The sequence below is a fragment of the Hyposmocoma kahamanoa genome, unplaced genomic scaffold (assembly GCF_003589595.1).
Source record: "Hyposmocoma kahamanoa isolate Upper Pololo Valley unplaced genomic scaffold, ASM358959v1 64, whole genome shotgun sequence".
NCBI classification, from domain to species: Eukaryota; Metazoa; Arthropoda; class Insecta; order Lepidoptera; family Cosmopterigidae; genus Hyposmocoma; species Hyposmocoma kahamanoa.
In genome coordinates, this window is record NW_020653852.1 from 22675339 (window position 1) to 22701247 (window position 25909).

Sequence of the window (25909 nt, forward strand, 5' to 3'; positions counted from 1 at the left end):
TACCATGCAAACTTTAAGAGCACCGCTCAATACCATAAGGGAGAAGGCAGAGGCTGAAAAACAGCACTGCACAGTACCATAGCCATTTCAGCTTAAGCTGAGCGTATACCTTTTGTCTCAATTTACTTTTACTGTTTTGACTTCTTCGCCATGTGTAATTTTTTTAGAAATGTTAATCTGAGACAATAAATGATTTATTTATTTCTTTTATTTAAGATAGTGTAGTTGTAATGGCTTCGAAGGTGAACAATAAATTTTCGAGTGATACGAATATCATAAATTCCTAAGAATTGCAATATTTGTGTTGAATTTAAGACATTGAATTATCTCAATGACTGTGATATTGACAATATTGGATATTTCTTATATATTTTTTTATTTTTAAACTAGACTACTAGACTTCTTACACCTATTATTATAGCTATTATTATTTGCTTTTTGTAACGGAATGAGTATTACGTGTACAAATTATTCCACGAGCGTCAAACACATTACTTTCTATGCCGCAAGACAGATCAGTTATTCAAAGTGCATTCTTGTAACGTTTTTATAACACAAAGACATGTAGTGCTATTTATTTTAAGATATATTATCTGTAACAATTTGAATTCAAATTAATCGATAATAGTAATAATATTCATAATGCAATTTTTTTTAATATGTATGAGACTAAATTCGAGCCATTGTAATTTACATTTTTTTATAATTCACAATCGTATACAGAAAGCAATAGCAAAGGAATTGAAAGTATTTTATAAAGCAGCGATATTTTCTTTTGTTCTTCTTTCAAATTATTGTGTACAAAACTTCCAAGCACTGGGATTTAAGTGTTTTAACATGCTGCGATTTCTAATAAAATTTTTGGCAGTAATAACATTTTATAATTATTCCCGTAGATTCAAATTATAAAAACATTTTAGCCCCCAAAGCCGAAATACAACATTTTAGTCAGCTTACGCGAAGCACATATCATCCATTACAACACCAATGTAAATAATACCAAATACAATTTTTATCGAAAAAAGGTTCACATACATTAAAGAAAAGAATACGAAATTCCGAATAGTAATATGTAAACCACTTTTTACCGTCAAAATTGTAAATTTCGTAATAAAGGAGACGATGTAATTAACTTTCCGAGCATTGATAATGAAGAAAACCAATTTATTATGCAAGGTACACTTTCAATTGTTTTGAATCAAATTTCAGTTTCAATCAAAAATGCACCTTAAATTCGATGACGTGAGTTTGCAACAAATGATCAGATCAACAAGTATATGAAAGGCGTGCAAAGCTAAGCAATATACCCAAGTGCATACACACATTCTTTTTATACACATCCAGTAACTCCAATAACTCAATATGTTAAAGAATACATGCTTGTACGAGTCGTGCAGCAACATATTTGAGAATGGCATTAAATCAAACAGAGAAAGTAAAATAATCTTCTATCATTTTGTAATTGTTTTTAATGGGCCGCTTTCTAATATTAACTGACAATGTTATACAAACATTTCATGAAATGTTAAGTTTTGAAAGTTTGTTTTTAATTATTGAGGTCTTATGTTTTCGGGATTGCTACATACTAATTGACAGCGTATATTTATTTTAACCGACTTGAAAAAAGGAGGAGGTCCACAATTCAAATGTTATTTTTTAGCATGTTACGCTAAGAATCATTGAAATCCATTCACAAATATAATAGTAATATTACATACATTCTGAATGGATTGCAATGATTCTTTTTTATTGGAAAGGGGGTACCTCTTGGGGGCTACCACAACCTCTCAAAACAATATTACTTTAACCTTACATTGACTTTTCGTACCATTGACGCGCTTAAAGTAAGCTTATTATAATGTTAAAACTATGATGTTTTTTTGGCAGCTTTGTGACTATTCATTCACTCAATTCGTACTATGACGCGACTTTAACATAAAAGTAATATTGTTCTTATGTCAAATTTAGCAATCTTAAAATAGTTACACGGATGCAATGGAAGCAATATTATTTTCGAATTTATTGTGTAAATATTGATTTGTAATGATTAAAATTTAAGTTGAACTTATTTATTTACATATGTATATCTCTTCAATATTTTGTTTATTTTTTTACTTACTAGTACATAGGAAATAATTTCTCATTAAATAAAAATACGCGATGATTATTTCGTAAAATTATGACAGTGACATCTATATGCTCCTTGGCGACACTAACAGTTGACACTAGACTATAATTCCGAATTCACAACGTAACAATCAAGACTAAGTTTGTTTTATTTATTTTTCTTCATGGAAAAGCGGAAAAATAGTTGAAAACAACGTAATTTTAATAGATTTCATTATTACACACTACATTTTTTGGCAGTAAAAATTATCTGAATGTAAATAATATTAAGTATTTAACAATATACTACAATAGGACGATTCGGAACATCAAAAAAGAAAGAGACAGCATTGTGCAGTTCATATAGCGTTATTTCTTTCCTATTTTTAGTAAGGAATAGACGATATTGGGAAGTCATTCGTTTTTCAATCACTTTAGCAATAATTCATTATTTGGTTGATAGGTTTCTGAGTAATATTATAATAAGCTTACTATAAGTTTACGTTGAAATAGGATTGTTTTTTGAAAGGTTATGGGGTCCCCGTAGCGGTCCCATTCAAATTTGAAAAAAAATTCCACCTTTAAGGGTGACAAATTAGGGTATGAATCCGGTTTATTGGATTTCACCCACTTTCCGTTAACCGATTACAATAAAATTTGGCAAATAGATGTAATTCCATAAATTTTCCAAAAAAGTTACAATTTTTGCTCATTTGTATATAGGTGCCACGGTCACAGCTGACTCGATAATAGCCGTTGGGACCTGTTAAGAGTCTGAAACGTCGGATTCTTTGAAAAAACAATTATAAGCGATTTTTTGTTCGAAAAATAGATCAATTTCCAATTTCTTTTTAATTATTTTCAGTTCAAGATTAAAAAGGGTCCAAGAATAGTTCATCCATTGTAAAACATCCAATTAATCGGGAAGATACTTAAAAAAAAATAGGGTGTACATGTGCCACATTGTCAGCTCAATATTGTTACTTATTTATTTTATATAAGGAAAAGCTTGACGAAGACACCAAGCAAGTAAAAGCAAGAACTTTATTGTCAATGAAAATTTACAATTAAATTTAGTTCGTTATGTATTAAGCAAAAAAAATGAACTAGGCACATAAGGTCTGGGCCTGAATATCATGATGATTTTACGAGCATAATGATTCACATATTTTTTAGGAACATCCTCCACTAATTTGTTGTTATTATGTTGGCTGTTCGTTGTAATATGTTGGCCCGGAGGTTTGCGCGCTGCACAAGACAAGTAAAGATTACGCTTTTTAAAGCTTATTGTCAATCTTTTTACACGTGCAGTCTGTGTCATGCAACGCGTTCCGGGTGTTGCTAGGGCTGCCGCGCTACTGCAGCGCCTCGGGTACGTTCGCGGAGGCGCACACAAACGGATTTGCAGCCATCATGCGCAAGAGGTGCGCCACGACTCGCCGATGTTCGCTCATTGGATGCGACTGCATACCGCCGTCGCATAGTATTGTAAGTTTCTATTTATTTATGTTGCTGTGTATATATTGTGTAACTAACCCTAAGGCTTTTTTCAAAAACCTATGAAAGCAGCAAATATGTTTATGCCGATAACAAATTCAAACTTTTGACCACAAAAGAGGCATTCATTTAATTTGGCATGTATGAGTTATTTTGTAATAGATTTACATGTAATAGATAAACAATAGATTTAGTTTACAGTTTTCTGTCAGAAGGCGGCTTCGAGAGTGACATTTTATGTCATTTAATAATAAAGCATAAAGCCATGAAGCCAAACAAAAATAAAATGCCGTTCTCTAGTAGAAAGCTTATAGGTGCATTCGTTACGTACATTTTACTTTCTCTGCAGCATACAAAAAAATAAAGGTATACTTTTAAAATTGAACTGTTAATTAAGAACCGTCCGCGCGTCACTTCATGCCGTCAAAACCGGGAGGGGGGGAGGAGGGAGAGGAGAAACAAAATTGGCAAGAAAAAATAATCCGAAATTATTCTGAAAATAAAATATCAGCACGAAAGTGAAAATACATTCTGTAGGCGAGAGGTAAAGGACTTCAGTCCATGGTCTTAACAGACTTCAAAAAAGGTTCTCAATTCGACTGTTTGTTTTTTTGTGTATATGTTACGCGATAACTCCGGCTTTGTGAACCGATTTTGATGATTTTTTTTAGCTGGATAGAGGGTGCCTCAGAACTGGTCCCATTTTAAATTGACGGAAATATTGCACCTGTAAGGGTGGACTAGAAGATAAATCCGGTTTCGTGCACTTTCGGGCAAATGGTAACTCCACGAACTTTTGAGATCGGTTTGTATTTCTGAATTTAGATGTTTTTACAACCATTGCTTTAGAATGCTAAAAATTACGCAACGGTAAAAGACATTAAGTCCACATATTTTGTTCGACTTGAAGATGATTTCAAAAGCCCAATGAAGAGCGTCGTTCCTTTAAAACGCTCCGTAGTGAAAATGACTATCTGGCACTGAAGGCTCTTCACGTCCCGCTACAGATCTCGCAGCAGTCGCCGACGCCCGAAGGGCGAGACGGGCGACACCTACCTTGCCCGGCGGGTTGGGCCGGGGCGGCGCGGGGCGCGGCGGGGGCGTCTTGTGGCTGGGCGCCGGCGCGGCGCTGCTGCGCGTGGGCGCGTGCAGCACGGCGAACGGGTCGCTCTCCCACGCGCTCTGCGGACACCAAGTCGCATCGTCATTACCGCCCCTTCCGCTTCCCGCCTTCGTCAAGTGCCGCGAGCCGTTTTCCTTTACCGTAGGCGAGCGGTATTATAGCGGTATAAACACTCGCAATGTACGTTACTTAGAAGCGGGACTTAAAATATCGGTATTTACAGAAACCGGTACAATCAAAACTGGGTACCGGTACTTGGATACTACCGGTATATATTATACCTATATTTTCAAGAATTGGGTTCACTGACCTTGTAGTATCGGTATCATATTTTTCTGATAAAATACGTGCGCATTTGACTTCCATCTCACCTGATGGAACATAATGATGAGGTAAACAATGCCGATTCATTATCTTCTTGAAAAGGTCCAAGTTATGCCTTTCAGAGAATAAGTCAATTACCAGATATTTCATACGTTTTCGTACAAAACTATTATTCCGGTACTAATTACTAATAATAATAGTGAAAGTATTTATCTTTCTTCACTTTTATACAGAATTACTTAAATGCAATTTAATGATTTACGGCCCCAGGCGTACTCAGCAAATTGACAACGTCGCAAGACCCGTTATCTTTAAGTAAATACTACGGTTTCCCATTGATACCGGTATTAAGATATCGAAATGGAAAATACCAGTATAATAAATACATTTTTTCTTTTTTGAAGTGCATGCAGGTTGAAGCTTACACGCTCTAAGTACTCAACACAGAGCAATCGTAAACAAACTTTATAAATATTGTATTCCTGTAACACAACACGAATGTGAATATTGTAGAAGTTACAAAAATATCACAAAAACCATAAAGGAAAGCTTTACTGCGTCACCATTTGAATAGCCCAGAAACAAAGCAAACAGCTACTCACGTCGTTCTGTTTAGCGCTGTTCTGCGGCGCGAACGCGTCTCCGGCGAAGGGGTCGCTACTCGCGAACGGATCCGAGCTGAACCCGTCCTGCGCACACGCATCACCACGACACAGTTTAGCAAGGCCACTAAGCTACACGGTACAACTTTAACTCTATGTAAACAAACTTATTTCAATGCCACATGTTTGCTCCCATTGGTTGTTTCGCCTCTCGCACCCAGCAAACATTGGTCAAGTGATTGTCAAACGTATAAAAACTAAATCATCAGCAAATAGCAAAATAACACCATATCTTCCAGTGACGATGGGTAAGTAGCCTGAGGTAGTAGGGAATGTCTCCATCTACAATATTTAAAGTACTTTCCCTCCGTGTCCCATAGCTGTGAGACGTCCTTTATATATCTAAAGTTTATTACATTGTTTTACGTTTTTAAAACAATGTAATAAACTTTTATATTAAGTTATACTCAAAAACTCGCAGCACTAACTACAATTTCGTATGTTTCAATGTACATAATATACTTCCTTTGTTCGGTATTTCGCGATCAAAACACGCACGTATTAACTGCGAACCATTACAAGTGTTATATGGACCCTTCGCCACTGTTATCTACGTACTGCTACCATGAATCATTTTTAACAATTACCAAACAAGCCTAGGTTTTTGAGGATATAACACATAAGCAACAAAATCGCTTCTTGTTCAAATTACGCAGGGTTTTCGAGTGATATTTAATAAATTTGCAAAAGAAGCGTCGGCCTCTTCGAGCCGAATAATAAGAGTACTGACGTGTGCGGGCTGCGGGTTGTGCGTGGGCGCGAAGGGGTCATTGGCGGCGCCCGACGAGGAATTCTGCTTAAAGGGGTCCTCCGAGAAGCCGCCGTTCATGGTGCCGAATCCGTTGCCTTTCGAGAAACCGTCGTCCTCCTGCAAAACGTTTGTACGGAATTGACAATAGCAACTTTTATTTTCACATACATTTTATTATTTTTTTACATAATGTTTTTCTATTTAAATTCAATAATTTAAATCAGCTCATTTGGAAAAAGTTTAAGCGCGAAACGAGAAAAACTGGTACTAAATTTGTTTGTATTAGTTTTTAGTTACTTACTTACTTAGTACATTATACATTAAATACATTAAATATTCAGTAGTATTTATTTGTTTAGTTACCGATTAGTTAAAAACCTTAAGTATAAATTAAATATTTAGTGCTCCGTTTGCCGATCGGTTGTAGCAAGCGAATAGATATAGTTTTAGGTGTAGACTGAAAATCAGCAATGCTGAGTCTTCAACCTTTTTATTCACATTTCTGTTTTAGTTGTCGCTGTTTTTTTTATTTGTACTAGTTTTATGTGTATTTTGTGGATAAATAAATGTCTTTTTATTTTATTTAGTTATTATGTACAACGCGCACTATAATTGTCTAATAATTTATAGATTATATTAGGAAATACTGTTTGTGGTGAAGTAGACACGGGATAGCTTTATGTTAAAAAAATAATAACAATAACTTGGAATAATGAGTAAAAAAAATCATTAAGTAGTACGCACCCAAGGTCATTGATTTAAAAACAATTTGAGAGTAATTAATATTTCAAACATAATATGTCTTACTTTCTCAAACTCGTATCGCAAAAAGAGAGATTGTTCAGGAGACGGCAAAAGTTTCTATTTATTTTAAATTTTTTGTGAAGGGTGTTTGTTAACTTGGACGCGTTACTTTAAGAATGGGTCAAAGCCAGTCTGTGAATACGAAGGAAATGTGATGTGAAATGAGCCTCCACTTTTTGCATTTCAGTAAGTTTACGCTTTAAGATAAGAGTTTGACGATATGGGTTTTTATTCGGGAAGCACGTAATACAGACGACAATATCCCGGGCGGGCTCGTCGGAACTCAATTCGACTCTTTATTCTTCGTTTCAACAACCGCTAGTCGAAAGAATATCCGCGAATAAGATGATAAAACGAGTCTGCGGTGAAATTGAAAAAGGGCTCGCGGGAAAAGTGTTGCACCGGTACGCACGAGCGCGTCGTTGGGCGTGGCGCCGCGCACCAGCCGCGCCAGGTGCTCGGGCTCGAAGGCGGGCTGCAGCGCCAGCAGGCGCGGCTGCGCGGGCGCGCCGGGCGCCAGCGCCGCCAGCGCCTCGGCCGCGGCCTGCAGCTGCGCCAGCTGCTCCTCCAGGTGGTCGATCTTCAGGCGCGCCTGGCTCACGGCCAGCACCGTGGCGCTCTGCGCGGCGTTCAGCGCCTCGGCCTGCGCCTGCGCCGCCGCCGCCTCCTGCTGCAGCGCGCGCTCGCGCTCCTTCAGCGTCTGCGCCGCCGCGCGCCGCGCCGCCACCTCGGCCTCGGTCTCGGCGCGGGCCGCGTCCTGCGCCGCCACCTGCGCGCGCAGCTTCTCCACCTGCCGGAGCGCGGGCACCCGTTAGCGCGCGCTCTGCGCTCGCGCCGGGCCGCCGTCCGCGCGGCCGGACCCTACCTGCGCTTTCAGATCGTTCAGCCTCTTTTGCGCCTCGCCTTTTTGGTTCTCCAGCTGCTTCTGCGTCGCCGTCAGCGTCTCCAGCTCTTTCTGCGAAAACGAGAACAGATTTCCATTTTCGACACGACAACGCTTCGACCGTTCGGTGCCGCTTAAATAGGTACGACGCAAAAAGCAAACGATAATAGAACTACGCAACTCCAACACGACATTGAACCTCGAACCCCCAAGAATAAACTTATAAACTACACAACATTAAATATTTCAACTATGCGTAACGTATTCTTTCAACCGCAGCATTCAACCTAATAATTCGTTCACCACTCGAAAGCCATCCTTCTTCACCGGCTATTACTCTTCTATTACCGTGCCGAAAAATCGAGTACATACTTCTAGTGAATTGCATTCTCCAATTTTAACGGTCAGCTCCCGCTGCTTCACCGTCAGCTCGCTGTCCAACTGCAACCTTTCCCTAACCAACGCGTCGACTTCCCGCGCGATAGCTTCCATTTCCGGCGTCGGCTGTGGACCGAGGGATACGGGTTCTGGTTTCTGGAAACACAAATAATGCTAGTTAATATAGAAGGAGAAGGAAAGAAAGATAAATGTATATAATTAGTACATTTATTTGACTACCACGAATGACACCACACAAGAAAAAAAGAAAACAAAACAGAAAAAAGAAAAACAAATAAAAAAATCACAAAACAAACAAAAAAATAAATTAATAATAAGTCTGTAAAAAAAATATTCTAAAATTACAACTTCTGCGTAATTGGATGACAAAAAGCCCATAATGCCCGTTTGGCTTTTCACTTGAAAACCGTTTCTAATAAAACAAATGTTTATTTTAAAAAAGCAACCCCTACATTCTCATTCTAGTCCTAAACCGCCGAAAGGATTTCTCACACATACTTGTTAGCGGAATCTGCTTGATGAGTAGAAGTGATTAATCAATGTGACATTTGAAGTGTAATTTCATTACTAATGAAATAAAAATGTTTCTGATTTTGACTTTGGAACTATTTATTCTTTCTAAATTCAAACATCAGTCGAAATCTGTCACAACAAATGAAGATGTTGATAACAATTTTAGCAATATTCTTACTCATACCAATAGCAGTATGTAATTTGAAAGAACGAATCGATTTCAAAATCGACAAACTGCGCCTGAGGTCTGTCAACTTATATGGAAACGAAACCTTCTATAACACAGGCAATGAGCACGTTAAATGGACCAATCAGCTTGCTTATCCTCGTGAGTAAAATTCTATTCACCACAAATCAGTTTACTATGGTCTCCACACTAGTTACCTATAACAAAATCAGTTTACTATGGTCTCCACACTAGTTACCTATAACCCTCAACAAGTTAAAAGACTTTTTAATTTTGAGAACAAGAGAACATCGCATACGTTGATCTGATCCCAAAGTAAATAAGTTAAAGAATGCACTTGTATTATGAAAATAACGACGGTATCACAAACACCCAGACCTGAGAAAATATTGAAGTTAGTTTTTCTCGATCTCGAGACCTCAGAAAATAAAAGCCGGTGTGCTCTCGACCTGGGTCGTGATAGCCTAATGTTTTGACTTAAAAGGTCGTTTAAGCCACGCATGATTCTAGCATATATTAACATCACAAAAAGTTACTAGGATATTACAAATAAAGAAATAATTTTCGAAGCCTCCAATATAGGGGAGGACGGAGGCACTAAAAAAAAGCAAGACAAAATAACAATTGACTGTTATCACCAGTGCAGTGCTCATGCGGTAAATTCCAGAAGTTTCTCGTCTTCGAATGGTACACTTTCTCGAAAGTTTGAAACGAAGTAAACAAGACGAATGTCAAGTTGATCCAAATTAGAAAGAATGAAATTTTTTATCTATGCTATCTATATGTGTTTGGTAACTCATATTTTACCAATTGTTTAGGCCCTGTGTCGGTTTTTCTGGTTCTTTTGACTCCGGGAATCCGCTGGATGGGAACTTTTTTTTATTATATCTATTGACGGGACGAACAAGTCGTGCGCCTGATGGTAAGCTACACGCCTGTCCATAACAGTTACAGTGCCACTCAGAGCTTTAAATTGCAAAGATCTGAGGAGCACTACCACTGCGTCCGTCACCCTGAGACATAAGTTGACAAGTCCCATGCGCCTGTATTTTCACCAGCACGAACGCAAAACCGGAACGCAGTAATGCTGACGTTACTAGGAACACCGCAAGACCGATCGTTGTCACGGTCTTAAAGGGAGTCTTATGACCAGAAGGGGACGCCTTTCTGCTAAAGTGATGATGAATCCAATTTCATTCAAAGGCGGCGACAAACGAAAACTCCACACTATATCAAAGCTATGGATAAAGTACTACGAATGCACAGCGCGAACTCTGGACGACCTGACTCCGTCGTACAGCCGTCCTGTGCTCAGTCGGACAGTGTATGAAGGCGCGGCCGTGCAAATCCCTTGTATGCTCTGTGTATCGCCTGTGGAAAGGAGACAGGTTGCGTGGTTTTACGCTATGGTAAGAACGACCTATTCACTATATAACAACGCCAGGTCAGGTAATCGTTACTTCTGGATGTATTTGCAAATCGGTCATTTGGTGCTACATTGACGTAATTTAATTTTGGCACAATTGAATTAAATATTAATTAATACAGTGAATAGCGACATCTCTCGCCAGGACTGGTAGCTGTAAAGGTACTAACTGGGTGATAAATCTGTCATAGATTTCTCATAGATGGCGCTACGACTAAAAAGTCGTTGAAAGACCAAGTACAAAGACACGACGCAAGCACATAGAAAAATTCGTGAGGTCCGTTGGTTCGTTCCGTGGCTTAGTTGGTATAGCGTCTGGCACGGTATGCAAGAAGACGTCGGTTCGAATCCGACCGGATCGAAGGAATTTTTTCTGAGTGTTCGATCTTTATACTAATAATTATAACAAACTAGTGGAGTAATTTCACAAAAAAGAATTGAATATCAATTCAATAAAAATTTAATGAATTAAATATGTTAACACAATGTGTTAAGACACTAAATTAAATTTTAACGCATTATGTTAACATATTAAATTCAATTGTGCAAAAATTACAATTATCTCAATGTAGCACCGAAAGAGTGATTTGCAAATAATAGTTTAGTAGTAATAATCTCGGTACAGCGTACTAAAAATACGGAGCTCAAAAGTAATTCATCCCCTAGTTTGCCACTCTTAAAGGTGGAATATTTTCTTCAAATGTCAATGGGACCATTACTGAGGTACTCTCTTTCGAACAAAAAAAGAATCATCAAAATGAGTTCACAAGTGCTGGAGTTATCGCGTAACATACACACTAAAAAATGAACATACAGTCGAATTGCTAACTGCCTCCGTGGCCGACCGGTTACCATGCCGCACAGTGGTCCCAGGTTCTATTCTCGGGCTAGAAGAAATATTTGTATGGTCTACATTTATTTCTCTCGTGAGTTTGGGTGTAATTTGTGGTTGTCTATATGTGTGTCCGTGACACCCGCGACACAGGTTTTCCCTAGTGCCCCACTCACACGTCCCTAGCACACACTCAACATAGCCCTTATGTTGAGTGTGTGCTTTATTATTAAAAATTGAGAACCTCTTCCTTTTTTTGAAGTCTGTTAAAAATAGTTGTTAAATGTTGAAGTTTAAGAACTCTTTTTTACGAAAAATAGTTAATCTTATTTAATATTTTTGGACTAATATGCTTTAAATATGTATTAAATATACAATACTTTCCCTTCACACTATACACACTTACAACTGTATGCATATATTGCATAGATTATGTAAGAATTTATGCGATATAAGAGTACACAATGCAATAACACGATATACATCTAAGACATAAGTATTTACGCGTTTATTTTATTTTTACTATACGTCTGTCACTCACTCGGTTAGGGCCCGTTGAAAACCAGCGTCACAGCCTAGTCTAGGTTGTGACTTTAGCTCAATAGGATCCTTTTGCATACGCCACAGCCGCACACATGTCAGTATAGTAATATGTAACAATGTTGTTGCGCTGTTTTTTTTTTGTTATTTCTGTTTTTATTTATTTGTCTTTTTTGTCATTTTTTTAATAATGTGGCGTTGCAATAAATGGTTTCTATTTCTATAAAATTATAATTACGTCAATGTAGCACCAAATGAGTGACATGGAAACCTTACAAAACGCACGGATAACATATTGACCTCTATTCAAAGGCTATTAGTGACAAAATGAAAATTCGAAAATAATTATAACGCTTTTAAATAACACAAACACGCCGAAAATATTTACCAAGATCACCATAGTGAAGAAGAGACAGGAACGACGAGATCAACCTCGTAAACTAAATTGTGCATTAACTACACTAAGGATATTTGTAAATCATTTCCTTCCTCAAATGCTGTGGTGGTAATGAATAAACAATAAACGTCATAACAATAAACATCAAAGTACCGCGGACGTAATTTAATAGGTAGATGTCCAATTCAAATATAGCGAAAGTATGCAATCGGAGACCACCATTTTCCCTTTATCGGCAGTTGTGCACGGTATCGCCTTCTGCTGAAGATTGCTACGCTATTGTCCTTTTACAGTCCCTCACACACCTAACCTTCGAGCCGGTACAACACAAAGATACGTCAGTTATGAATGACGAGACGCTGACGATGTACCACGCCAACGCCGAGGACGCGGGCGTCTACCGCTGCCAGGTCGGACGGAGCGTCGGCGGACTCGTCTCCCTTGAGGTCGTAGATTATGAAGAAAGCTATAATGTGGTATGTGTACACCGTTGCTTGTTACGTGTGCAGTTTGTGTTCAAATTCAAATATCTTTAATTCATAGGTAAGCAAATTAAACTTAAAATCGTCATACTGATTAAACTGTACTGCTCATTTGTAAGGCAGATTCCCCCGAGAAGAATGAGCAAGAAACTCTAGGGGCTGTTGCTCTTTGTAAATATACATTAGAATACATTTATCATTTACAATATTTATTTCAAAATCTCTTACACAGAGACTACCTGTAAGAGCTAAACGGGTCATTACCACGGATTTTTGTCATTTAAGACATTATAGCAATTTAAAGGAAAACAACGTTATAAAACCACGTCTAAAACAACGGTTTTAGTACATCATTCGTTTCTTGCGGGTTGAGGATTTCAAAGTATTTGTAAATTTGCTCCAACACGCAAGTTTCTTAAGTTTTGCTTCGCTGTGTTAATAAAATCCAAACGAAAGAGATAAACTATTATTAATATCGATGTTTCAAGGTAAAACCCTTCAAGTCTCACGGGCCGTACCCAGCGCCAGCATTAGTATACGAAGGTCTCTATATCTTCAGCGCCTGGTCGCCTTGGACGGAGTGCAGCGCGTGCGACAAAGTCGGGCGGCACCGGAGGTATGGCATTTGCCAAGTGGAAATTTACAGGAAAAAGGTAAATAAAGGCATGCAATTACGTAACAGGGTGAGCAAGGCCCATAACATTGTCATAATTAACAGAACCAGCTGTCCAGGATTGTGAATGTACAGCGTAGTCAAAAGCAAAACGCTTGATTTGTTAGTTACAGCAATGTCCGCGATTTACGCCATTTTTTATTTTCAGAAACACGCTCATTATCGCATAAAAAACAAAGTGAAAGGTTTTGTTTGTGAAAATGGATTAAAAGTACTGGAAGGTACACAGATTTATATTCAAACAATTTATCTATGTTTATTTATTATTATATTTATTATATACTTTATTATTTATACATGCAATTTTTAAATCTGTGTATTGTGTGTATGTTATAAATTTAGCTCTTGAATATCTTGAATTGTGTCTTTTTTGCGCAGGTGCTTGTGTTTGATGTATTGTTAGCCATAACAGACATTAATTTGTAGCCTTTTGTATCTCAAATAAAACTTTGATTTTAAATTACGATACCACATGTTATATTCTAAATACAACCTACACTTAACTCGGTCCGTGCGACCAAACCAAATTGCATCATTAATAGGACTCCTTAATAATTTCACATTTACTTTTTCGCAGCTTTCCCTAAAGGCGTAGCCTGTCGATCCAAATACCTACCACAATGTATCAAAAACGTACCCGTGGTTCGGATGAGAAATAGCGAAATTATGCTCGGACTATGCAAGGTCAATTTATATTGGATAATGATTAACGAATCACATCATACCTTGACATTATATTTTAAATTGTAACATTGATAATATGATTGTTTTTAAATTTAATAATTAATGGCTGGCAATAGCCAATCAAAAGGTTAGGGGAATAGAATTACAGATTCTGGAAAGGGTCCGGAATATGGATGAAAAATATTAAGCTTGATATTATTATTTCCGATAAATAAGGCCAGTACTATTTATTACATAAATATAATAAACTTGTTATGGAAGTGGGCAACGAGACAGTGATTGCCAGGAATTCGGATGTAAAAGTATCGTGGTCAATTGAAGGGCAGGAGAAGAAGGTATAGTTTAGATACCCATAGGCCCCACATGAGCACGCAGGGTAAATTATTCTATTGAATAAAATAATGGCAAATACTTCAAAAAGCATAAACGACTTGTGCTCGTCTAACTGATTTCCATGTCAGAGACAACGCTCTGTCCACTGTCGCATTTAGAACCTCGATATGGTTTTCAGACGTAATTTCAACAAAAAAGCAGTAAACTTTTGAAGTCGGTTTTTTTTTTCAATAAAAAGTTATAATTATATGGTTTATGTTATATATGGATAAATAAATATCAATTTATTTTTATTTATTTCATAAAAAGCTAACAAAACCCATTCATCAATAGCAAGAGTCAAAATCTTAATTATTGTATGCTGCAGGTGCAATGCACGAACTCTCAAACAGTAGAGCTGAACATGGGTACAGATCAAGTGCTAACGCAAACTAAGCTCACCGACATACCGCTGCCGGCGAGAGATATTGTGTTTGCTGCAAGGTTACAACCCATAGTGATACGATGCCCGGGGTAATATATTTATGTCTCTATTATTATGGACAGAAGAATTCATTTCTCAAATTGTGCTGGGCTGCTATTATGCCTTGAAAGACGACGAATAGCAACGCCCTTTATCAAATCGGGTCGTCATCTCTAAAACTCGTAATTCATTACTTATTGTTGTTAACTTTAGAAGCTGTGTAGATTATCCATGACTAATTTACAGTACTGATTACTGGGCTTTTTTTATAATACCAAGGGACGGGACCAACAAGGCGTGCGCCTGGTGGTGAGCTACACTACAAAGATCTTATGGGCACTGCCACTGCGCCCATCACCCTGAGATATAAGTTGACCAGTCTCATGTGCCTGTAATTTCACCAGCACCATTACCCTTCTAAACCGGAACGCAGTAATGCTCACATCACTGCTTGACGGCAGAAATAGGTAAGGGCCCGTCATCCACCTAAACAGAGATAAAAAAATACGAGAAAGTGTTTCTGCGAAAGCGGGAAGTACAGGCCGGGTTTGAATAAAGTCCACCAAAGAAAAGTGGATCCTAACCGACGACCGTGTCCAGCTCGGCCAACCGCGACGTGCCGGTGTCGTGGCGCGTGGGCACCAAGCGCGTGGTGCCGCTGGCCCTGGACCGAGGTAGCGACGGCAGGGTCCACGTCAACGCGAGGGACCATGTCGTCTTCATCACCGTGTATTACAGCGACGACGGCGTTTACAGGTTAAGTGTTTAAATATCGACAATCTTAGGTTTTCCTGTCTTTGGTCAGGTAGAAAGACAACAACGTAAACCCTTGGAGAACTTGATTGTGATCAGAAACGTAAAGATGTAAAAGTTGCTGTTTAATCAAACTGTTCAGTGTTGACATTCATCTTAAATATAAACCACACCCCTGTCACTCCATACGACGGTAGAAACTTATTTACCTACTACTACTACGTACAGCAAGGCGCTGCTGCTCAATCGCAAATGTGTGCGTGAAGTGGTAGGGTTATCCATCACTTCCTTGAACTGTTTATTCTCTGGTATAACGTCGACTTTGTAAGAGCAAATGAAGTTAAATAAAGTCAAATAAGAAGCTTAAACAAAAGATTTAATAGGTGAATAATGCTACCATAAATTACTATTTAATAGGTGAATAATGCTACCATAAATTACCTACACTAACATATTTTCTATTGTCTTTAAAACATCAACATCGTCCTTAGCGAACGGCTGGCTGACAGCCTTGTTGCCGTTCCGTCAATGTGACTTCACAATTTTGAACTGGTATTCTCGATAAGCAGGAATATCTCTGATGTTTTGTACAGGGTCGCTTTAGTATCCTGAATTGTCATAATTGAGTTGATTCATTGCTCATATTTGATTTTTAACAGACTTCAAAATAGGAGGTTCTAAATTTGACTGTATTTTTTTGTGTGTATGTTATACGATTACGGGCATTTGCCAAACTGTTTTGACGATTCTTTTTTCGTTGGAAGGAGGGTACCTCAGAAAAAGTCCCATTTAAATTTGAAAAAAAATATTTCACCTCTAAGGGCGGCATACTAGAATGAGTCCGATTTCGCGCACTTTCCGGTAATCGATCCGAATGAAACTTGGCAAATAGATGTAATTCCATGGACTTTTGAAGTCGCTTTTTTTTATAAAAAAGTTGTAATTATATCATAGCAAGTTTGTAATGCTCGCGTGTATTATTTTAGCTGCTGGCAAGGCGGGCAACTAGCAGGAGTGGTGCGTCTCCACGTATGGCGTGGCCCACGTAGCAGCAGCTGCGTTTGTCTTCTAGCTACAGTGGCTGTCTCTATTGTGTTATTTATCTCCGCCAGGCGGCTCTACAGCGCGCAGATGAGACGGCTCTACTAACTTGTCACGTCAAAAAATTTAGTTTGAAATGTTTGACAGTTATATTTTTAGTTAGAAGAGTAAGTATGTTTTGTTGAAATGTATTGCAAATAAAGAATAAAGTATTTGTGTATTTTCTTATATGCGCTTGTCGTAAAACATTGGTAGACGCAAATCACAAACAAAAACGCCTGATATAATCCTTATAGCAATACTTCACTTGGAGTTGAAGCAGTAGCGGTCCTTAAAAGTTTGTTGTTTAGGCCTGAACATGTATTTTGTAATAACAGGGGGCTATTGTCCGTGTTAAGTTAAAGTAAGAAAAGCGCGGGAAACCTTTGATTTGGCGGACGTGTTTTTTACTTTCTTATTTTCAAATTAATTTAATTTGGGATCGTTAGAGTTATTTGTGTAAATTTTTGTATTTACTCTTTCTTTTAGTTATAGTTTATGTAATATTTTTTGTAATTAGTGTATAGTGTTCGTATATAGGTAAGTGAGTCTTTCTTTAATATGGGGGTCGATCCCCCTGATGACCCAGGAGGAGGCTCTGGGCCTCCAGTAGCCTATAATGTTGTTATTGACGACTCATCAATGGACACTGAAGGCAGCCTTCCTATGCCTGACCGTAAAAGAGTTAAACCCCGGAAAATCTGCCGTCATTGTAATAAAAAAACGTAGGAAAAGAGATGGCAAACCAGTCTCTTTACACTATTGTCAATGTTCTGAATCTGAAGAAGAATGTTCCAAGAAATTTAAATTGCCTATTGTTGCTGATGCCAATGCTAGCATTGTTGGTGCTAATAATAGTACTAACAATGTTGTAACAAATGTTGGTGATTCTGTTTCAAATTCAAGGCCGCAGGGTGGTAGGAAGTATGAAGTGACAGATTTAGCCCCATACGTAGTACATGTCCAGAAAGAACAAAGTACAGCTGATGATCGTGTTACGCTCCATCCTGTGCAGTTTGGAAACTTTTTAAAAAAGAACTCTGTTAAAAACATTGTAAACGGAAGTTTGAAAAGAATAGGTCGCAACAGGCTTAGTTTGGCTTTCTCTAGTGTTGCTGATGCGAATAACTTTGTTGATGACCCCAGTCTTGCCAGTCACAAATTTAAAGCTTTTATTCCTACTTTCAATGTGACTCGTATGGGAGTAGTGCGTGGTGTCCCTGCCGATTGGACAGATGATGAAGTTCTTGAAAATGTTTCAGTGCCTATTGGGTGCGGTAAAATTATTAAAGTTAGACGTATCAAGCGGAAAACTATTGTAAGTGGGACTGCGATATTTAATAACTCGGAAACTGTAATTTTCACCTTTGATGGACAAGTTTTACCAAAGCGCATTTATATGTGCTATACTGCTTTATCTGTTGAACTGTATATATATCCTACAATACAATGTTATCGTTGTTGCCGTTATGGTCATACCAAAATGCAGTGTAGATCCAAACCCCGTTGCCTAAAATGTGGTGAAGACCATACTGCTGAAACCTGCTCAGTACATGTAGATTATGCTTCTTGTTGCCTATGTTCTGGATTCCATTTTGCAAATAGCAAATCCTGTCCTGAATTTGCCCGTCAAAAAGAAATTAAAGTGTCCATGGCCCAAAGTAGTATATCATATTCCGAAGCATCAAAACATCACCCTCCAATTTCAAGATCTTTTGCTGATGCAGTTCGCTCCTCTCAACAAAAATCTAATGATAGTAGGCTGAACAATAACTACACAGTTTCAGCAGAGGCTCATTCAACTAATAAATCTTATAAAAAAACAGTGTTTGTTCAACCACGGTCCCCTCCTAAAGTAGCGGGTGGGTATGATCGTGCTGCACATGATTCATTTGCAAAGGATTACAACATACCTTTAGCTTTTCCTAATGGTTCAGCACTTAAAGCCTCTTCTGATACTAGTTCACAGACATCTATCTCGGACATTATTATAGCCATTGTAAATTTCTTGACTAAATCAAATATGATTCAGACTAAATTTGAACCGTCCTACGTTGCCAATGTTATTGAAAATTCTGTTTTAATTCGTCCTGAATATGGACCCAGTAATTCTACAGTGGAACTGTAGAAGTGCCTCCAGTAAAAAATCTGACATTTTTTATTTAATAAATGCACTTCATCCCTTTATGCTTTGTCTTTCAGAAACATGGTTGAAACCTGGCTATCCTTTCAAAGTAACTGGTTATTCCACCCTTAGAAAAGACAGATCTGATGGGTATGGCGGTGTCGCCATAATCATTAAAAATTCTTTATCTTACCAACTCTTACAATTACCCACTTTAAGTGATGGCATAGATGCTATAGCAATAATTGTGAATGGTATATGTTTCGTATCTATTTACATTCCACATCCTTCAACAGCTTTATTTAATGAAGTCAACAATTTATTTTCAGTTTTACCAAAACCTTTTTTAGCATTAGGCGATTTTAACTGTCATCATCAATCATGGGGAAGCTCTTCATGTAATAGTTTTGGAGACTTAATGTTAGATATACTTGACTCTCAAAATCTCTGTATTTTGAATAATGGCGCTCCTACGCGTCTCACAGGTCCAGGTGAAGGATTAAGTGCACCTGATCTCTCTGTATCCACGCCTGATTTAGCATCCTCGCTCTCATGGCATTTGCATACTTCTTCCTGTGGTAGTGACCACATTCCTATTATAATTTCATTTCCTTTTATTCGCCATATGCCTACACAAAAAACCCAGTCCCCGCATAAAGTATAGATTTCCTCATGACTGGACTGTATTTTCTCAGCGGGTTGAAAATAGAACTTCTTCACTTCCATCTGTTTCTACTCATGATGAATCTCATTGTTCAGATTCTCTTGTTAAAATGCTTCTTGAAGTTGCAGATGAATTGTTTCCCATTAAAAAAGGTTATCCAGATAGACTTCCATTGCCTCCTTGGTGGGATTGTGAATGCACTGAGGCTATCAAGAGACGGAAGGAAGCTGAAAGAATTTATGGTCAGTGCATGACTTCTGAAAATTTTGAAATTTATTCACAAGTCGCACGTAACACCCGTAAGCTTTTAAAAAAAAAGAAATTTGATGGATGGAAGAAGTTCTGTGAATCTATATCTCCTGACGTTAGTCCCGTCTTTGTCTGGGAAAAAATTAGAAGGTTTCGAAGCGCATTTAATTCTTCATCAACTCCCAATTTTCCATCTGAATTAGCAAATAAATTTTTGGATAAGTTGGCTCCAGCTTCAGCTCCTAATTTAATGACTTGCTCTGTTCCTTCTTTTTCCTCCGGAGACCACCCTGTCCTTAATTCTCCCTTTTCTTTAAACGAATTGAAAGGTGTGCTTTCTCTCGTTAAGGATTCATCTCCAGGTGAAGACGGCATCCCATATTCATTTTTCATAAATTGTAATGACAGGACCCTTAAATACTTTTTGGATATAGTAAACTCAGTTATGTTGTCAGGTAACATCCCTAAATCATGGAAATATCAATCTATAATACCAATCTTAAAACCTGGCAAGTTAGCGTCGGATGCTTCCTCTTTTCGTCCTATAGCTCTTTCATCCGTACTTTTAAAGTTAGCTGAACACTTGGTTAAAAACCGTTTGGAATGGTTTGTTGAAAGCAATGGTTTGTTGGCGTCAAGCCAATTTGGATTTAGAAAAGGTAAAAGCACATTTGATAATATTAGTATATTTGTGATGGATATCCGTTTGGCTTTTACAAATAATGAATCTGTTTTATCGGCTTTTTTGGATATCAGTGCAGCATATGATAATGTCTTAATTTCTCTGCTTCAAAAGAAATTATATGATTTACGAATTCCCGTAATGTTATCTTCTTTTATCATAAGTATGTTGTCTGAAAGATATATCAATTTACATCTTCAGGATGGCGCTAAGTTAACTCGTTATGTATGGAAGGGTCTTCCCCAAGGCTCTGTTCTTAGCCCTATTCTTTATAATATATATACACATGACTTAGAGTCCTCACTTAATAATTCTGTTAAAATTCTTCAATACGCTGACGATCTTTTGCTGTACAATGTAAACGGTTGTGTTCAAAAAGCATCTTACTCAATGACACAGTCTCTTCAACATTTGAAACGTTGGCTAGATACAAATGGCCTTGAACTTTCCATTCCCAAAAGCACTGTTGTCTTATTTTCTAGAAAACGTAATCCACCAATACCTAATGTGGTTTATAATAATATTCCTCTTTCCTTTGTACCTCAAACTAAATTTTTGGGGGTTATTTTAGATTCCAAGCTTACTGGTATTCCACACTCAGATTACATCGTAGCTAAATGTGAGAAAAACCTGAATATTATCAAATGTTTAACGGGTGTTTGGTGGGGAGCACATTCTTTTTGTTTGAAATTATTATATAATTCACTTATTAGGAGTCTTTTTGATTATGCATCTTTTATTCTTGACCCATGTTACTCATCGGCATTTAAAAAAATTGATAGAATGCAATCTAAAGCTTTAAGAATTATTCTGGGAGCAATGAAGTCGAGTCCTATCAATGCGTTGCAAGTCGAGTGTGTGGAACCTCCTCTTCAATTGAGACGTCAATACTTATCCGATAAATATCTGCTCCGTTGCGTGCAATTTACAAAACATCCTCTTTTGTTACGACTTCGACGCCTCTCAACTGACGCATCAACATCTCCTTATTGGACTCATAAGTCTCTTCCTTGTCTGGTTATTAGTTTTCGTAAGTGTTTGTCTTTGCAAACTCCAATTCATAACTCCCTTTGTTTGCCTCTTTTCTCTACTAAATACGAGGCTTTAGTTTTATCTCTGGACATCCGTTTGTCTTTAGGTATCAATAAGAATTCTATTGAAAACTCCCATACTTTCAATTTCATTAGAGACAGGGACTTCCAATCGTGGCACTGCATTTTTAGTGATGCCTCTAAGCATGGCAGCGACAGTGTTGTTGGCGTTGGTGTGTATCATCAACAATATAACATTGTTCAAAAAATTAAATTGCCTCCAGAAACTTCTGTTTTTACTGGAGAGTGTTTCGGTTTATACAAGTCAGTCGAGTACGTTCTCTTAGCTAAGCTAAGAAATACTGTAATATTTTCCGACTCTATGAGTGCTCTTCAGGCACTGTCTAGATTTCCTTTTAAAACGCGAATGCTTTGTCCAATTATACTCGAAATTAGAAATTTGTTGTTAGCTTGCTCTTCGAAAGGCTTGTCTGTAGTTTTCTCCTGGATACCGAGTCATTCTGGTATTCATGGAAATGATCGTGCTGATCAGCTCGCAAATGATGCTGCTGTTGACGGGGACACGGCGTACTATAAAAATTATAATCACGATTTGGCAACCCTTCCTATACATTTCCTTAGACATGATTGGGGTGTGATGTGGTCTGAAAGCAGTAAATTAAAAGGTAAATCTTATGCTTACATTCAACCTTCTATTCCTGTAAAACCATGGTTTTCATCACTTAAATTTAATAGATTGACTACATCTGTTTTGATTCGTATGCGGTTGGGTCATGTTTGTACTCCTGCACACCTTGCGAAATTGAACATCGTTAATAGTGATTTATGCGAATGTGGCCAAGTTGGAGATTTGGACCACATATTTTCAAACTGCCCTAAATATGATTATTCCTTTCTCTTCCAAAACCTTATCCAATCAGGTATACCTCTTCCTACGTCCATTTCGGTACTGTTATCATGTAATGATTCACATATTTATAAGCATTTATGTAACTTTATTGTAGAAAACAATATAAAAATTTAGACAGTTCTTATATCATTAATATAATATTATTATTATTATTATTATTTATTGTCTGTTCTACAAATTTCCTAACATGAAATTCCTCTCCCGATCCGTTTTTTTCCTAAATCCGTTTCCAAAATTCCTTAACATACGAAAAGGTTTCCCTGTTTTTAAATGAAGTTAATTTATCTTGTCATTGGCTTCAACGCTGACCGCGAAAGGCCAAAAAAGAAAAGAAAAAAAAAAAAAAAGTTAAAGTAACATACTAAGGCGTTTCGCTCTCAGGGTGAGACGAGCAAGCGAAGCGAGACTTGCCTCTCGTTCGGTTACCACGGTTACCACGCTGGTCTGTCGTCCACGTTTCGATTCCCGCCGTATTAATTCGTGATCATTCTCTGTTATTTTTGGGAGCAGCCCGCTCCCCGAATTTGCGAAGAACAGAAGCAGGACCGGTGAATCGCCGCCAGACCCACCTGCAGGGCGCGCGGCCTCTTGCTGGGCGGCAGCATGTCGGGCAGCAGCGCGGCGGGCGGCGCCTCCCCGCGCAGCGCGCGCCGCACCAGCCACATGGCCAGCGCGAACTGCTCGCTCGACAGCTTGCCCACGCTGTCCGTGTCGCACAGCGCCCTGCGAACCGGTCGACCAACGCTTTGTTAAAAAAATTTCAAATTCCTTCGATCCGGCCGGATTCGAACCGACGTCTTCTAGCATATATAAAAACCAAATACAAACATACGACGCAAGCACATAGAGAAATTCGTGAGGTCCGCTGGTTCGTTCCGTGGCTTAGTTGGTATGGCGTCTGACACGGTATCTAGAAGACGTCGGTACGAAACCGGCCGGATCGAAGGAATTTTTTGTGAGTGTTCGATCTTTGTATTAATAATAATAACATCTTGACTTTTAACTATGAGACCGAGTGACGGGACGAACAAGTCGTGCGCCTGGTGGTAAGCGACACACACGTCTATCCCTAACAGTTGCAGTGCCACTCAGAGAGCTTCAAATCGCAAAGACGTGAGGGGCGCTACCACTGCGCCCGTCATTTGTAACTACCATTTCACCAGCACCAGGAACGCAGTAACTCACCAGCACCAGGAACGCAGTAATGCTCACATTACTGCTTAGCGGCAGAAATAGTTAAGATAGCAGCACTTCCCTGTACGAAGTCTTTCATAAGGTGCTCTACAGCTACTAAATATATAAATACTCCACTACTTTGTTGTTCTATTCTATTCTATTCTATTCTATTCAATTGAGTTACAGAACGTGTTACCAGAACTTATAAATTTCTCTATGTATTTGTTGCACATCTATTGTTGTGAGATTTTTTTAAATTAAATGGACTTTCTCTTGACCACTACCTAGCTCTGGGGCAAAGATAGGATCTACGATGGAACGAGCTTGCCCCGAAGATGCCTATTCAGTCACACCTTAAAGATATCCGGGTTGTGTGAATTCGGAATTACTGACGCAGGCAGAGAATTCCATTCCTGAGCTGTGCGCGTAATAAAAGATGATGAAAATCGCTTAGGCGTACGCCTAAAGGGAATACTGACCAAGTAAGGATGTTCGATGGTTCAAGGCACACTCACCGAAATATGTTCTGCAATAACCGACAGACAGTCAACTTTCAAGCAAGGCAAGGTTCCAAACTTGCAATCATTAAATCCAAAGCTAAGTACGATTTAGGCCCTCGAAAACGTACAATATTCTCATAATTTCTCAAGCAATAATTATAACAAAAAATTATAAGTACTGCCCACCCAAAGTACATAGAAATCGGATACACGGGAAATCCTATTCACGTGATTTCCGCGACTCAGGAGGACAGCGCTTACGATTGGTCAATTGCATTTTCTCAAGCCATCCATGCTAAGTCAAAAACGATCCCCCTCTCAAGGTCCGTACACCATAGAAGAACCGCGCTTCTAATAACCAAAATACACAAAAACATTTCTTGTTAATTTATCTATCGATGAGAATGGAATTATGAAATCTAACATTTTTATATTGGTTCAGTATCTTTACCATGAATTTATACTCACATTCGTCACTAGTGAAAAACGACGTAAAAAAATTATACGCAAAATGTTACTTCTTTTTGGGATCACTAGAGGGCGCTGTACAATTTGGTCTGGAGTGCCTTCAAAGATCATTTCCAAATGGTGTGATTGCCAGCCTAGTTAACAAAACTCACCATATATGAGCAAGGGTGGCCTGCGGCAACCCGCTGTCGAGGAACGTGTTTTTGATCTCAATGCCGGACACGAATCCGTCCTTGTCGGTGTCGGCCGCGGCGAACTGCGCGTCGTACTGCGCCTTCTCGGCCGGCGTCACCACCCAGCTGCCCGCCGAGGGGGGCCCGGCCAGCAGGGGGGCACCCGACACCAGGGGCGCCGTCTGTGTGGGGGGCTGCCAATCACGCGCAATGGATATTCATTTCAGTATCTTACAGTATTAATCCCAGGAACAAAAATAAACCATGCTTAACAAATTAATTCAAATTTATCCTACGAAAACGTTGTGTAAGGACAATTTACAAACTAGGCTCCAGAGAAATAAGTTTAAGCTGACATTCTTACACTAGCGCGCGTCACAATACATTTATGAAAACGTATTTATGTTAGGAAGAATGGTGATTATTTCTATGAAAAATAATAATAGACGTAACGTTAATACTAGGAACAAAAATAAACTGCCCGTTCTTGACAGTTGTCTCCACAAATTTATTTAAGGGGATTTCCCCTGCTTCTATAATAAGCTTTCGGTTGATTTCAAAGTTTGCCATTCATGAGGTTTTAAACTATAGTGTAACTAAAACTTTATACTAAATGTTTAACTAACTTTATAAAAAAAAATTATACACATTTTGCGTACTAGGGTAACAAAAGCCCTTGGTTGTAATCTATTTAGCTTTTTTAGGTTGTTTCCACCTATTTGAAAAAAATAAATATTGTAAATAATAAATTTAAGTAAATTTTTATGAATCTCAATATACAAAGAGCAATCACTAAAATGTCTTACCTACTCTTCTGCGCGGGGAAATGCGTTACAAATTATCAGTTTGTATATAAATATAATTTCCTTGCCTATAGAACAAAGACATTTTGAACCTGGATTTTAAGTTCAGTTTGAAGCAAATATTTTTAATAGATCTAATGGGTAGAAAAACTAACCGGAAAGAAGTATGTCGTCACGTAAATACATAATTGAAAC

The 25909-nt window shown here is 38.3% G+C and overlaps 1 protein-coding gene across 1 annotated transcript in view; it reads right to left on the reverse strand.

Moving 5' to 3' along the window:
* LOC113231123 (epidermal growth factor receptor substrate 15-like 1) overlaps positions 1–25909 on the reverse strand; it is a 48809-nt gene that overhangs the window by 4479 nt on the left and 18421 nt on the right. Inside the window, 7 exon segments of the mRNA XM_026465293.1 lie at positions 4660–4785; positions 5653–5739; positions 6443–6580; positions 7680–8222; positions 8523–8684; positions 23164–23317; positions 24891–25105. Coding sequence (XP_026321078.1) covers positions 4660–4785; positions 5653–5739; positions 6443–6580; positions 7680–8222; positions 8523–8684; positions 23164–23317; positions 24891–25105 — 1425 coding nt within the window.